The sequence below is a fragment of the Heterodontus francisci genome, chromosome 36 (genome assembly GCF_036365525.1).
Source record: "Heterodontus francisci isolate sHetFra1 chromosome 36, sHetFra1.hap1, whole genome shotgun sequence".
Lineage (NCBI taxonomy): Eukaryota > Metazoa > Chordata > Chondrichthyes > Heterodontiformes > Heterodontidae > Heterodontus > Heterodontus francisci.
Window position 1 is genome coordinate 27,551,784 of NC_090406.1, and position 16,658 is coordinate 27,568,441.

Here is a 16,658-nt window from a genome sequence, read left to right on the forward strand (position 1 = left end):
TTTGCGTGGACCTTCTGAACTAAGAAAAATGTTAAAACTGCATCAGAGGCCTCCGACTTGTAGTTCGGAGAAACATAAAGTATCAAAATCTCCAACATTAACCGGTGTGGGTAAGGACAGAAAACCAAAATCAGAGCTTAAATCAGAAGCGAAGATGAATTCGAATTGCATGACTAAGAGGACGGGGGCACTAGTAATTGACATGGGCTCGGGCAGTTGCAAGGTGGGACATGCCGGTCAGCCCAGGCCTGATTCTGTGGTGGAATCAATATTGGGATACCCGAGAGGGAAAAGTAAACGTAACCAGATCGTTGTGGGCAAAACGGTCTCAACCGAACCCGATCTCAAACTGATCCAACCAACCCGACAAGGAATTATTGTGGACTGGACAGCAGCAGAAGATCTCCTTCGGCATGTATTTTATGAGGATCTGAAGGTTTCTCCTGAGGAACACGCAATCCTAATCTCAGACCCTCCTCTCTGTCCCACTACTAACAGAGAGAAGATCGCGGAATTTCTGTTCGAGTGTTTCAATGCCCCTGCCATGCACGTCTCTTACCAGTCAGTGTTGGCTGTATATTCTTATGGGAAAACCACGGGGTTGGTGGTAGATTCTGGTGATGGTGTGACCCATGCTGTTCCCGTTCATGACGGCTACAACATGCCTGATGCAATCAGTCGAATGGATTTGGGCGGCCACGATCTCACTACTTACCTAATAAAGCTGCTAAGTGAGGAAGGTAACGCATTTCATGAGAAAAGCAGGTACATAGTAGAAGACATCAAGCAGAAATGTTGTTATGTAGCTGTTGATGATCAAAACGAGGTAAACCATCTTGTGGATTATGAGCTACCTGATGGTCATATCATCACCGTCGGAAAAGAAAGATTTAAATGTCCAGAAGCTCTATTCAATCCATCGGTCATGGGCTCAAATGACGAAGGTATTCACATAACGACCACCAACAGTTTGAAAAGGGTCCATCCCCAGATTAGACAGCTTCTGTACAATAATATTCTGTTGAGTGGAGGCTCCACATTATTCGATGGCTTTAATGTTCGTTTCTGCAAAGAGATTTTTGTCTTAGCTCCTAATGATTTAAAAACTAAAATCCACGCTGTACCGGAGAGGAAATATGCTGTCTGGATTGGTGGCTCCATATTGGCCTCACTACATGCCTTTCAGTCTTTGTGGATTCGCCAGGAAGATTATAAAGAACTAGGTCCATTCATTGTGCATCGTAGGTGCTACTGAAACCATTTTTCTTCCTTTGTCCTAATATAGTTTCAGAGAGTAATAAAGATTTTAATTCAAAATGTCATTTTTGTATAAAGATGATAATAAAAGATTGGTATATCAGCCATTGCTGGCTTGTTACTTTTCCCATCAAATATAGCTACTAATGTCAGTTCCAAATATCTTTCTTCATAAGTGATTATTAAGGCCAACTTCCTGATTTCTATACCATTTAAAATATTTTATTAGAAGTTATATTTAAGACATTAAACCATCAAATAAATGCACCGACTTTAAAAGACAGATAGCTTGCTTTTTTTTATTGCTGGTGGGACTTTTGTAAGGTTTGATTGAATGCCTTCGTCAGGCACTAACGAAGAGGTAACATCCTCAAAATGGGTTTGGGAGCCGACCTGCCCAATAAAAATTGGCGATGCATCCAGCTTTATTTCAAAAGAGGCCTAGTATCCTGTGTTCAAAGCTCCCTCTTGATTTAAGCAGAAAACCACTTTTAAAATGGAAATAATGATCCTGTGACATAATAGGGCCCTGATTGCAATTATAGACAGGAACTGCTTCAACCACTTCCATGGGTGATGAAAGTGAAAACGTACTCGAAAGGTAAGTCAAAGAATCACAGAATACTACAGTGCAGAAGAGGCCCTTCGGCCCATCGAGTCTGCACCGATGCATTAAAGACACCTGACCAGTCTACCGAATCCCATTTGCCAGCACTTGGCCCACAGCCTTGAATGTTATGGCGTGCCAAGTGCTCATCCAGGTACTTTTTAAAGGATGTGAGGCAACCTGCCTCTACCACCCTCCCAGGCAGTGCATTCCAGACCGTCACCACCCTCTGGGTAAAAAAGTTCTTCCTCAAATCCCCCTTAAACCTCCTGCCCCTCACCATAAATGTGTCCCCTTGTAACTGACCCTTCAACTAAGGGGAACAGCTGCTCCCTATCCACCCTGTCCATGCCCCTCATAATCTTGTACACCTCGATCAGGTCACCCCTCAGTCTCCTCTGCTCCAGCGAAAACAACACAAGCCTATCCAACCTCTCCCTCTCTTCATAGTTTAAATGTTCCATCCCAGGCAACATCCTGGTGAATCGCCTCTGCACCCCCTCCAGTGCAATCACATCCTTCCTATAATGAGGTGACCAGAACTGCACACAGTACTCCAGCTATGGCCTTACCAAAGTTCTATGCAACTCCAACATGACCTTCCTGCTTTTGTAATCTATGCCTCGATTGATAAAGGCAAGTGTCCCATATGCCTTTTTCACCACCCTATTAACCTGCCCTTCTGCCTTCAGAGATCTATGGACAAACACGGCAAGGTCCCTTTGTTCCTTGGAACTTCCCAGTGTCAGGTCATTCATTGAATACTCCCGTGTCACATTACTCCTTCCAAAGTGTATCACCTCACACTTTTCGGGGTTAATTTCCATCTGCCACTTTTCTGCCCATTTTTCCATCTGGTCGATATCTTCCTGTAACCCAAGACACTCAACATCACTGTTAACCACTCGGCCAATCTTTGTGTCATCCGCGAACTTACTGATCCTACCCCCCACATAGTCATCTATGCCATTCACATAAATGACAAACAATAGGGGACCCAGCACAGATCCCTGTGGTACGCCACTGGACACTGGCTTCCAGTCACTAAAACAGCCGTCTGTCATCACTCTCTGTCTCCTACAGCTAAGCCAATTTTGAATCCACCTTATCAAGTTACCCTGTAGCCCATGTGCATTTTCTTTCTTGATAAGTCTCCCATGTGGGACCTTGTCAAAGGCTTTGCTGAAATCCATGTAAACTACATCAACTGCACTACCCTCATCTACACACCTGGTCACATGCTCAAAAAATTCAATGAAATTTGTTCGGCATGACCTCCCTCTGACAAAGTCATGCTGACTATTCCTAATCAAATTTTGCCTCTCCAAGTGGAGATAGATTCTCTCCTTCAGAATTTTCTCCAATAGTTTCCCTACCACTGACGTGAGACTTGCTGGTCTGTCATTCCCTGGCTTATCTCTACAACCTTTCTTAAATAGTGGGACCGTATTGGCTGTTCTCCAGTCCTCTGGCACCTCCCCCGTGGCCAGAGAGGAATTAAAAATTTGGGTCAGAGCCCCTGCAATCTCCACCCTCGCCTCCCACAGCATCCTGGGACACAAATCGTCTAGACCTGGAGTTTTGTCCACTTTTAAGCCTGCCAAAACCTCCAATACCTTGTCACTCCCTATGACAATTTTTCTCAAGAACCTCACGGTCTCTCTCTCTCAGTTCCATATCTGCATCCTCACTCTTTTGGGTGAAGACAGATGTGAAGTATTCGTTCAACACCTTACCAATGTCCTCTGGCTCCACCCACAGATTTCCCCCTTGTTCCCTAATGGGTCCTACTCTTTCCCTGGTTATCCTCTTCCCATTGATATACTTATAGAATATCTTGGAATTCTCCCTACTTTGACCAGCCAGAGCTTTCTCATATCCCCTCTTTGCTCTCCTAATTGCTTTCTTAAGCTCCATCCTACACTTTCTGTACTCCACTAATGCTTCTGTTGATTTGCTCTCCTTGTATTTGCTAAAAGCCTCTCTTTTTCTTCTCATCGTACCCTGAATGTTTCTGGTCATCCATGGTTCTCTGGGCTTGTTGCTCCTACCTATTACCCGAGAGGGAACATGTTGGGCCTGTACCTTCCCCATTGCCTTTTTGAATGCCCCCCACTGCTCTTCTGTAGATTTCCCGACAAGTAACTCTATCCAGTCTACCTTGGCCAGATCCTTCCTTATTTTACTAAATAACCTTTTTTTGCAACTTGTCTATTTCTTTCTCCATAACAAGCTTAAATTGTACCATGTTGTGGTCGCTATCACCAAAATGCACCCCCACCAACACATCAACCATCTGTCCGGCTTCATTCCCCAGAATTAGGTCCAGCACTGCACCCTCCCTTGTTGGATCCTCTGCACATTGAGCTAAAAAGTTCTCTTGTATGCATTTTAAGAACTCCACTCCATCTAAGCCCTTAACACGATGACTATCCCAATTAATGTTGGGAAAGTTGAAATCACCTAATATAATTACCCTATTATTATTTTTACACACCTCTGCGAATTGCGCACATATTTGCTCCTCAATTTCCCGCTGACTATCTGGGGGTCTATAATAAACACCTAACAATGTGGCTGTCCCTTTTTTATTCCTACACTCTACCCATAAAGCTTCATTTGATGCCCCCTCAAGATATCATCTCTCCTTACTGCAGTAACTGACTCCTTAACTAATATTGCAATGCCCCTTCCTCTTTTACCCCATCCTCCGTCTCACCTGAAGATTCTATATCCCGGAATATTGAGCTGCCAATCCTGCCCCTCCCTCAACCATGTCTCCGTGATGGCTACTACATCACAATTCCACGTGTCCATCCTTGCCCTTAACTCATCCGTTTTACCTGTAATACTCCTGGCATTAAAGTAGAGGCCCTCCATCCTGGTCTTACTCCCTTGAAACTTACTTCCACTGTATTCCCTCTGACTTATTTGCTTTCCTGTATTTAGCTGTGTCCCTATTCTGCTAGGAGTCTGCGTCCCCTCCCCCTGCCAAATTAGTTTAAACTCCTCCCAACAGCACTAGCAAACCCGCCAGCAAGGATGTTAGTCCCCCTCTGGTTCAGATGTAGACCGTCCCCCTTGTACAGGTCCCACCTTCCCCAGAAACGTTCCCAGTGGTCCAGGAATCTAAAACCTTCCCTCCTGCACCAACTGTTAAGCTACGCATTCATCTGTGCTATTCTCCTATTTCTATATTCGCTGGCACGTGGCACTGGGAGTAATCCAGAGATTACAATCCTAGAGGTCCTGCTTTTTATTCTATTGCCTAACTCCCTGAATTCTTGATGCAAGACCTCATCCCTCTTTCTCCCTATGTCATTGGTACCAACATGTACCATGACCTCTGTCTTATCACCCTCCCCCTTCAGGATGCCCTGCATCCGTTCAGTGACATCCCGGACCCTGGCACCAGGGAGGCAACACACCATCCTGGAGTCACGTTGACAGCCACAGTAGCGCCTATCTGTTCCCCTGACTATAGAATCCCCTATTACTATTGCTCTTCCTCTCTTTCCCCCTTCATGTGCAGACAGGCTGCTTGTGGTGCCAGAAGCTTGGCTCTGTCCGCAATCCCTGGAGGAACCAGCCTCATCAGCCTCCAAAATGGAATACCGATTTGCAAGCGGGACCCCAGGGAACTCCTGAACTACCTTCCTGTTTCTCTTGGACTGCCTGGTGGTCACCCATTCCCTTCCTTCCTCAAGTCCCTTCAGCTGCAATGTGACCACCTCTCTAAGCATGCTATCCACGATGCTCTCAGACTCGCAGATGCTCCACAGTGTTTCCAGCTGCTGTTCCAGCTCTGAAACCCGAGCTTCCAGGAGCTGCAACTGGACACACTTCCTGCACACATGCTGGTCCTGGGGACTGGAAATGTTCCTGGATTCCCACATGCAGCAAGAAGAGCAAACCATGGCTTTAAGCTGTCCTGCCATGACTAAACCCTTTAAATTTAAAACTTTAGAAGACTGTTATAATAAAAAAATAAATCACCTAAGTCTTGCTAAAACAATGACTTACAATTCAATCCAGTTTGAAAAATACCCACCAGGACTTACTCACCAGTCAGCTTTGCTCTTTGGAAACTCTCGGCTCCCCTCAAGCTCTTTGAGGACAGGTAGGAAATGAAAGGAGCTCCTCGCTCCCTCCTCACCAAACTCCCTCAGTCACAAAACTCCCACTTTAGTACTCTAATGCAGCCCCAAGTCAGCACTCCAGTGCAAATTAAGTCAGCACTATAAGATGGCCCACTTTTATACTGTCTGACTCTAGCCCCTGAAAACTGGTTTCAGCCAGATATCTAATTAACAAGGTGCAGCTGCAAGCAGAGCCTGAGTGAACTCTGTTTAAAGCTGGTCTAAAACTCACCTTCTCCAACCCAAACAGCAACTGTTAAGTTAATTTGCTAAATAAAACACCAGACTTTAGATAAAACTAACTCTTAATTACCCTCAGTCGCAAAACTTCACAGGGACCCAGGGGCCACTCGATCCCTTTTACTGGGAAAAGGTCTGACCTTTCCCCCAGAGAGTGCAGTGAACACCAGAATGATGGTGAATGGTAATGGAGGGCAGTGTATGCCTGTACCTGTATACCGGGTGCACCTAGAGTGCGACCTAGTTTCGGGACCGGTGACTGTGAGGATTGTTCCTAGTTTGCCTGTGGATGGGGTTGACCTGCTCCTAGGTAATGATCTGGTGGGGTGAAGGTGGTGGCCCCCACCCCCACCCCCCAGCAATGAAAGGTAGACCGCAGGAGGTCAGAGAGACAGGGCAATGGCAGGAGACGGACGCCTGAAGTTTCCCTGAACGTGTACTGGATCAGGCCATGATCAAGCCAGCTCCCCCAGAGGACACTGAATTGGCACTGCAGGCAGATGACCAGGTCTGTCTGTCTGAGACTTTCTTTGGGAAGTTAGGAGATCCAGGGAATGAATCAAATGGATTTTCCTTAGCTGAGGCTCAGCGAGCTGACCCAATATTGCGAGAGTTAGCACAGGCTTCCCAGGCTGAAAGGGAAGCAGAGGGAGTCCCTGATAGCTACTACTTAAAGAATGAGGTACTGATGAGGAAATGGAGTTCTCCTCACGGACCTGAGAGCAAGGAGTGGGCAGTAGCTCACCAGTTAGTGGAGTCAGAGAGAAATATTAAGAAGGGCCCATGAGACTACAGTGGCTGTACATACCGGTATAAGAAAAACCAAAGCCCGCATAAGACAGCGGTTTGACTGGCCCAAACTTCACAAAGATATGGTGGAGTACTGTAGGAGTTGCCACATGTGCCAGTAGAGAGGAAACCCCAACCTCCAGTGAAATCTGCACCCCTAAGTCCTGTATCAGTGTTTGGGGACCCTCCAGGAGAGGGCTGGTGAACTGTAAGGGACCCCTGCCAAGAACAAAAGAGGACAGGCAGGCACCAGGCTGACAACAGGTTAGAAAGGAACGAGGGGAAAGGGACCGAGGGCAGGTTAAAAAATGTCTTGGAAAAATCCAGGATGAAAACCCCTACTGTCCGGTCAGCCAACCCTGAAATGATTGAAAAAAATTAGACCCCACATCCTCCTATGTTAATGCAGACACTAGAAGCACCCCATCAGAGTTGCTAACAGCATTTACAGGAACCTGCAGAGACAAAGAAGGACCTCTAGGGGGCAGAGAAGCAGTGAGGGTGATGCCTCACCGAGTTGAAGTGCCACAGGGAAGTGCAGTAGAGTCTGCACAAATGCCTGCAGGTAGGAATATCCCAGAGGACAAAGGGGAGATTAGCAAAGAATCCCCTACAGTCCAAAAAAAAAGAGAACCACCCCTCCCCCTAAAGTCAAAAGCCTTTGCATGACTCAGCAAAGTACTGAAAGAGAGTTCAGGATAGACCCGCCCACTATTGACTCTCCTGAGAAAAAAAATTTCAACATAGGGCTAATTAAAACTAACACCCCTCCCCCCGCCCCCCACCCCCCCCCCCCACCCCCCCGCAACCCTCTACACTTTTTCAGACCTCAATAGGAATAAATACTCTAGGCAGTCATGGGAATGGGCAAACCGAAGAAAAACCTCCCCAAAGAACCACTTGTTTTTTGGATGCGAAAAAGGGCAGGTTAGAGCAACACTGGCACCAAGAAAAGACAGGCTGTAATAAGTCTTAGGATTTATGAATGAATGTGAATGAATGAGAGATGCATGTTTTTTTTGTATCTTACATTTTCTCTCTCGACCCTTTTTTAATGCTTTTCTCAAATCGCATTTCATTCCAGTGGGTGTGGAGGTGTCTTACAGACCCCCACCTGCTGAGAATAAGGCATATTAATTTTTTCATATGAACATTGATTTTAAGCTGTTGCTGGAGTGAAGAAAGGTCTTGTTAAAAACAATCACTAGACACTTGGCTGAAAAAACATTTGCATACTAACACACAGTGATTGTGGAGTAAAAGGGCTATTCCCTTATCCATTTATCCTAAAATGGACTTTGATCACTAGGTATTGTGTGTTAGAAGAGACATTCTAGGGTCGGCTAAGACAAGAGAATCCACACACACAGACATGCTCAAACCAGCTAGTCACATGACTAATCTACTGGGCAACCTCAGTTCTTTTGAATTGTACAAACAGCTTGAGGAAAAAAGACTGCTCCTGGGCTGAGAAGACCTCTTCTGCCTGCTCCCATCTCTTTCTCACGGAACTCCAAACTCACTGAAGACACATGAACCTTAAGAGAGAAAAGTCGCCTACACAGAACAAGGTTTAAGAAGAATATTGGGCCCTATGAAAAGCATGACCTCCCTACAATCAAGGACTCTACAGCGAGCTCTAAGAACAGTCACCAAATCATCTTCAGATATTCACTCAAACTTTTCCACCTTATTTCTTCTACTCTTTTCTGTTGCTATCTGCATGTGTGTCACGTGTGCATGCTAATGTGGGCGTGCCATGTATCCGTAGGCGTTAACTGAATTAGAGTTTAAGTTTAATAAAGTTCAACCTTTCTTCTTTAAACCTAAGAAAACCTGTTTGGCTGGTTTCCTTGCCTTACAATTGGAAAGCAGTGAACAAGGATTCACCAAGGGGGAGCTAAAAACATGGTGTATTTAAAATTAAACCAAGTTAGGCTAAGACCAGGTGAAGAAGGAGAGGGAACCCTAGACCTCCTTTCTTACCTGGTCGTAACAGTTAGGAATTGGTTGGGAGATGGGTATTAGAGAGTAGGGATCAAGAGAACAGAGGTTTAAAAAGCATGCCAAAAGCCCAGAGTCGGAGACCGGAGACAGAGTGAGTGAGAGAGAGAAGCACAGCGGGAGCAGCAGGAGTGGAGCAGGGAAAAAATCGAAAAGTGCCATCAAAGTGATGTCACAATCAACAGAGAGAGCAGGGAAACAGACAGCCGCTGGGGTGAGTATACAGGTAAGCTTTTAATTTAATTTAATTTAATTTAAATCAAACAGAGCATCAAACATCACAAGCAAGCAGGTAGGTGATTAGTTTGGGAAGAAGCTACCTGTTTGGTGAAGATCTAGTAACTGATTAAGGTCCATCCTGATCCTAATGCTTAAAATAGTAAAGGAACTAGTGGTAAGCTTAATAAAATATATATAAAAAAGGAAAATAAAATAAATAATTGAATAAAATAATTATGGAGTTAATTAAAACACATTAAGGATGGCAGGACAGGTGACGTGTCACGGCTGCAGCATGTCGGAGCTCCTGGATGCCAGTGTGATTCAGGGCAAACACATCTGCAGTAAGTGTTTGTGGCTCGAAGAGCTTCAGCTCAGAGTCATTGAACTGGAGTCCGTTGCAGACACTGCGACACATCAGGGAGGGGGAAAGTTACCAGGAGGTGGTCACACCCCTTAGGATAGGGTCTTCTGATTTGGTCAGTGGTCAGGGACAGGAGAGTGTGGCTGCAGCTGACGCAGGTACGGGGATCCAAAGGGCAGGAGTGCAGGAGCCTCAACCTTTGCAATTGCCCAACAGGTTTGAAGTTCTTTCAGCTTGTTTGGATGAGAGTGGGGGTTGCAGGGTGGATGAGCAACCTGACCATGGCACCATGATACAGGAAGCCATTCAAGTGGAGGGAGAAAAAAGGAATGTAGTAGTAGTGGGGGACAGTATGGTTAGGGGGATTGACACTGTTCTTTGCAGCAAAGAGTGAGAGTCCAGATGGCTGTGTTGCCTGCCCGGTGTCAGGATTCAGGACATCTGCTCAGGGCTGGAGAGGAACTTACAGTGGGAGGGGGAGGATCCAGTCGTCGTGGTCTATCTAGGTACCAAAGATATAGGCAGGATAAGGAAAGAGGTTCTGCATAGTCAGTATGAGGAACTAGGCACCAAATTAAGAAGCAGTATCTCAAAGGCATGTGCAAATTGGCATAGAGCAAATAAGGTTAGAGAAATTAATGTGTGGCTCAAAGACTGCTGTGATAGAAGTGGGTTCCGGTTCGTGGGGCACTAGCACCAGTAACGGGGAAAGTAGTGGCTGTACCGTTGGAACGGTCTACACCTGAACCATGCTGGGGCCGGTGTTCTAGTGAGCTGCATAACTAGAGAAGTAGAGAGGATTTTAAACTGAACGATGGGGCAAGGGAACAAATTTGGAAAGATATGGTAAATCAAAGACTAGAGACAAGTCAAGAGAGAAAGGTATTAATATGGGAAATGATAAACAGACTGTGACAGGAAGGGACAGGGTGTACACATCTAGGAGTAAATCAACAGATAAGGCTAGAGGTTACAAAAATAATAAAAGGATAAAACTAAAGGCTCTGTATCTGAATGCACATATCATTCGAAACAAAACAGATGAACTGAAAATTATCCCGAAAACATTCTATGTACTTCTTGGAACAATACGTTCTGGAGCCAACCAGAGAGCGAGCGATACTAGACTTGGTATTGTGCAATGAGATAGGATTAATTAATGACCTCATAGTTAAGGTGCCCCTAGGTAGCAGCAATCATAATATGATTGAATGTTACATTCAGTTTGAGGGAGAGAGTATTTTAAACTTAAATAAGGGCAATTATGAGGGCATGAAAGCAGAGCTAGCAAAAGTGAACTGGCAAATCAGGTTAAGGGATAAGTCAATAGAGATGCAATGGCAGACATTTAAGGGGATATTTCAGAATACACAGAATAGATATATTTCAACAAGAAAGAAAAATTCCAAGGGTGGGACCTGTCACCCGTGGTTAACTAAAACAGTTAAAGATAGTATCAAACTTGAAAGAAAAAGCCTATAATTGTGCAAAGTTGGGAGGCAGGTCAGAAGATTGGACAGAACATAAAACACAGCAAAGAATGACTAAAAGATTGATAAGGAAGGTGAAATTAGAGTTAAGAGAAAGCTAGCTAGAAATATAAGGACAGATCGTAAGAGTTTCTAAAGATATTTTAAAAAGAAAAGAGTTAACAAAGTGAGTGTTGGTCCTATAGAAAGTGAGTCTGGGGAATTAATAATGGATAATGAGGAGATGGCAAATGAATTGAACAGATATTTTGCATTGGTCTTCACTATTGAGGACACAAGTAACATCCCAGTATTAGCTGTAAGTCAGGAAATGGAAGGGAGGGAGGATCTCCAGAAAATTACAATCACCAGGGCAGTGGTACTGAACAAATTGCTGGAGCTGCGGGCTGACAAGTCCCCAGGACCTGATGGACTTCATTCTAAATTGTTAAAAGAAGTGGCTAGTGAGATGGTTGATGCGTTAGTTTTAATTTTCCAAAATTCCCTAGATTCGGGGAAGGTTCTGTTTGATTGGAAAATAGCGAATGTAACGCCTTTATTCAAAAAGGGAGGGAGACAGAGAGCAGGAAATTACAGGCCAGTTAGCTTAACATCTGTGTTAGGGAAAATGTTAGAAGCTATTATTAAAGATGGTATAGCAGGGCATTTAGAAAAATTCAAGGTAATTAGGCAGAGTCAACATGGTTTTGTGAAAGGGAAATCATGTTTAACCAATTTTTACATGTGCTGTGGATAAAGGGGAACCAGTGGATGTATTATACTTAGATTTCCAGAAGACATTTGATAAGGTGCCACATCAAAGGTTATTGCAGAAAATAAAAGCTCATGGTGTAGGGGGTAATATATTGGCATGGATTTAACAGGAAATAGAGAGTAGGCATAAATGGGTCATTTTCCGGTTGGCAAGATGTAACGAGTGGTGTGCCACAGGGATCTGTGCTGGGCCCTCAACATTTTACAATTTATATAAATGACTTAGTTGAAGGGATCGAAGATATGGTTGCTAAATTTGTTGATGACACAAAGATAGGTAGGAAAGTAACTTATGAAGAGGACACAAGGGGGCTACAAATGGATATAGCTAGGTTAAATGAATGGACAAAGACCTGGCAAATGGAGTATAATGTGGGAAAGTGGGATATTGTCCACTTTGGCAGGAAGAATGAAAAAGAGGCATATTATCTAAATGGTGAGAGATTGCGGAGCTCTGAGATGCAGAGGAATCTGAGTGTCCTAGTGCATGAATCACAAAAGGTTAGTATGCAGGTACACCACATAATTATGAACGCTAATAGAATGTTATCATTTATCGCAAAGGGAATTGAATACAAAAATAGGGAGGTTATGCTTCAGCTATACAGGGCATTGGTGAGACCAAATCTGGAGTACTGTGTACAGTATTGGTCTCCTTATTTAAGGAAGGATATAAATGCGTTGGAGGCAGTACAAAGAAGGTTTACCAGACTAATACCTGGAATGGGCGGGCTGTCTTACGAGGAAAGATTGGACAGGCTAGGCTTGTATCCGCTGGAATTTAGAAGAGTAAGAGGCAACTTGATTGAAACATATAAGATCCTGAGGGGTCTTGACAAGAAGTATGTGGAAAGGATGTTTCCCCTTGTGGGAGAATCTTGAACTCGGGTCACTGTTTAAAAAGATAAGGGGTCGCCCATTTAAGACAGCAATGAGGAGAATTTTTTTCTCAGAGGGTCGTGAGTGTTTGGAATTCTCTTCCTCAAAAGGCAGTGGAAGCAGAGTCTTTGAATATTTTTAGGGCAGTGGTAGATAGATTCTTGATAAGCAAGGGGGTGGAAGGTTATTGGGGGTTGGTGGAAATGTGGAGTAATCAGTTCAGCCATGAAGTTATTGAATGGCGGAGCAGGCTTGAATGGCTGAGTGGCCTACTCCCGCTCCTAATTCATATGTTCCTATGTATGTAACAGTTTCTGATTGACAGATTGTGACAAGTGGTGCTTCCCAGGAATCTCTATTGGGATTTCAGCTTTTTACTATATATTAATTACTTTGCTCAAGGAAGCAAGAGTTACATCTACAAGTTTGCAATTGACACAAAGTTAGGACAGTAAGTTCTGTAGATGGAAACAGGAAGATACAAAAGAACATAAATTAAGTGAGCAGGGAAAAACTATAGCAGATGAAGTTCAATATTGGGAGGTCAATACATGAAAGACAAAATATTTTCTTAATGAGAGACCAGGAGCTGTGAAAGAGAAAAGGGATTTAGATCTTCATGTACACTAAAGGCTGGTACAGAGGTTAAAAAAAAGTATTCAAAAAAAGCTAATGGAATGTTGACCTTTATCTCAAGGAGGGCTGGAATACAAAAATGAACAGATGATGCTTCTGTTGTATAGTACCTTGGGAAACAGCTGGTTCAGAATTCATACCATTGGTATGGAAGTAGGATGTAGTTGGTGTCAGTCAGATAGAAAGGTCAGAAATTGCATTGACTTTGTAATGTACCTCACTTAATTCCAATTTGTATAAAGTAATGAAGCTCCCAAATTATGCCCCCTGGAATGGCAGGCAAGTCAAAAATCAAAACTAACTAGGTACAAATGAGACAGTCGGAGATCCAAATTACACCTGTATGTTTTGGGTTTAGGACTTTTGTTTAACAAAATGCAGCATCATTCCTAATACTGCTCTTTTAAAAATTTCAGAACAATTTCAGGATCAACTAAATTATTTAAACCCACAATGATTATTTCTTTGCTTAAATGCATTTTTCCATAAATCTTAAGTCAACAAAAAAGTTGTAATAAGAATAATAACTGCCTATTTCTAGTCAAAATGAAAAAACACATGAATGTGATGGACTGATATTCTCTTTTTCTTTTCTGACTCCAGTTCCATAACCTTTTTCCACTGGATATCTTTATCTTGTGTTACTAACATGCCTACAGCATGGCAATAAACAAGACAGAGATCCCAAAAAAGATCCGGTGGAAGAAAAATAAAAGTGGTTAGAGATAAGGGGAACTTCAGCCTAGCCAAGACTACAGAGAAAGATGAAGCAGTTAATGGCAGGACTTTTACATTTCAGGTCAATATGCTTATATTTTCCGGAAAAATAATAACTTTCTCTTTGGATTTACTTTATGGGTAACGAGTAGAGAAGCTGTAAGGTTAAAGGTTGTCAGGGCAAGGTCAAAGATTACACCAGGCACGTGAGGCTAAATACTTTTTACTTTACAAATTCCACTTTAATGTTTGACAACAGTATCTTCTTTGAATGGTGTGAAGAGGGTGTTGATTTAGATAGTCTGTACACAACACTTTCTACACAGCTAACCATAGTTCATGTGCACACGCATTTAAATTATCATCGCACTTTAAGGATGCTCTGACAGTCTAAAGGTAAAATTAAAATAAACAATTTCAAAGGTATAAATATAATGATAGCAAATTTTGCCAGAAGTGCCTGAGTTGCAAGTTGCATCTCACCACCGTCATAATTGATGAAGTAAAATGTGACTATGATGTCCCACTGTGCAGGGGTGGATTTAACAAATTTCACCCCTAGTGCTTTACTAAATTGATATCCCGGCTATCAAACACAACATACCGGCCTGGTTGTTCTTCGAAGACTTCGAAAATGTTACAGAAAATTCAACGGCCGCCGTCTCGCACTGTGGAAAAGGCGAAAATATCAAGACCGCCCTCATTACCCGGAACGATTAAGGATGTCAAACCTAAAGATAAGCCAGACTCTGGGTCACAACCCAGAATCTCAGTTCTGAGAACTGGAGCACTGGTAGTGGACATTGGATCGGGGAACTGTAAAGTGGGTTATGCCGGTGATCCAATGCCCCAGTCACTGGTTGGGTCAGTGGTAGGATACCCGAGAGGAAAGAGTAAACGTAACCAGATCGTTGTGGGTAAAACGGTCTCAACCGAACCCGACCTCAAACTAGTTCGGCCAACCCGACAAGGAATTATTGTGGACTGGACAGCAGCAGAAGATCTCCTTCGGCATGTATTTTATGAGGATCTGAAGGTTTCTCCCGAGGAACACGCAATCCTAATCTCAGACCCTCCTCTCTGTCCCACTACTAACAGAGAGAAGATCGCGGAACTTTTGTTCGAGCGTTTCAATGTCCCTGCCATGCACGTCTCTTACCAGTCAGTGTTGGCTGTATATTCTTATGGGAAAACCACGGGGTTGGTGGTAGATTCTGGTGATGGTGTGACCCATGCTGTTCCCGTTCATGACGGCTACAACATGCCTGATGGAATCAGTCGAATGGATTTGGGCGGCCACGATCTCACTACTTACCTAATAAAGTTGCTCAGTGAGGCAGGTAACGCATTTCATGAGAAAGGCAGGTACATAGTCGAAGACATCAAGCAGAAATGTTGTTATGTAGCTGTTGATCAGGAAAAAGAGACTAATTTGTCTGATCAGGAGTATCTAGTTGACTATGAGCTCCCTGATGGTCATGTCATTACCATTGGAAAGGAAAGAATGAAATGTCCGGAGGCACTCTTCAAGCCATCAGTCATGGGATCAAACCAAGAAGGTATTCACATAATAACCATCAACAGTTTGAAAAAAGCTCAACCCCAGGTTCAGCAACTCATGTACGATAATGTTCTGTTGAGTGGGGGGTCGACAATGTTTGAGGGCTTTTATTCTCGGTTTTGCAGAGAAATTTTTGCTTTGGTTCCCAAAGACACCAAAACCAATATCCACGCCGTACCGGAGAGGAAATATGCTGTCTGGATTGGCGGGTCCATATTGGCCTCACTACACGCCTTCCAGTCTTTGTGGGTTCGCCAGGAAGATTATAAAGAACGAGGACCATTCATTGTGCATCGTAGGTGCTACTGAGATTGGTTTGCTCTGCCGTTGTGCAGTGATATTTGAGAAAGAGGTGGTTGGTTCATTCTTGAAAAAAATACAAAACTGCAGTGCTAGATACAAAAAGTCAGTAAAAGCAATAAATAGTATTACAACTGTTATCAGTGGTGTGTTTTTTCACCTATTCCAAAAGAAAACTTGTTCACTTTACCACCAAGCCAACTTGAACTTTGACACAATTCATCAGGAGAGAACTGAGAAGGGGTGAAAGGTGCTCTGGTCTTTATCGTCTCTCTTCAATGACAACAAAATCAAAATCGAGTTAAGGTGATGGTCTACTGCATGATTCAGAACTCCTAAGCATGCATTTCATATTTTTCATTTGCCACATGAGCAAGATTAAGAACCAGACTCTGAGGTTGCATTTGTGGCAATAGTAAATGACTGTCGGGAGTGTTCCTGTCACCTGTCACTTAGCTTCCTGAAAGAGCATGACCTCATCACGGGCATTTATCTTTGTGTAATAGCCATATTTGATTATCTATATTAAGTAGTAATAGGTAAGCCATGTATCCATCAATGGAGTTTGATGTCTAGAGCTTGATTTTAGATAGCACCCTGTGAATTGTGCTGTGTAAATCCTTCCATTATGCTGTAGAAAATGTCTATTAAATTGCCAATGAGAAAACTATGAGGCTGAGCGAATAACTGCTGCATGGTATTT

The 16,658-nt window shown here is 43.4% G+C and overlaps 2 protein-coding genes across 2 annotated transcripts; both read left to right on the forward strand.

Annotated features, from left to right (window-relative positions):
• The first annotated feature begins 544 nt into the window (after nt 1–544).
• On the forward strand, nt 545–1,255 carry LOC137351683 (actin-5-like). Its single transcript, XM_068016389.1, has one exon. The coding sequence runs from the start codon at nt 545–547 to the stop codon at nt 1,253–1,255; it is 711 nt and encodes a 236-aa protein (XP_067872490.1).
• A 13,972-nt stretch (nt 1,256–15,227) lies between these two features.
• Nucleotides 15,228–15,964, forward strand: LOC137351685 (uncharacterized). Its single transcript, XM_068016390.1, has 2 exons — nt 15,228–15,242; nt 15,296–15,964. Exons 1-2 carry the CDS (start codon nt 15,228–15,230, stop codon nt 15,962–15,964), a joined length of 684 nt encoding a protein of 227 aa, XP_067872491.1.
• Nucleotides 15,965–16,658: the final 694 nt, after the last annotated feature.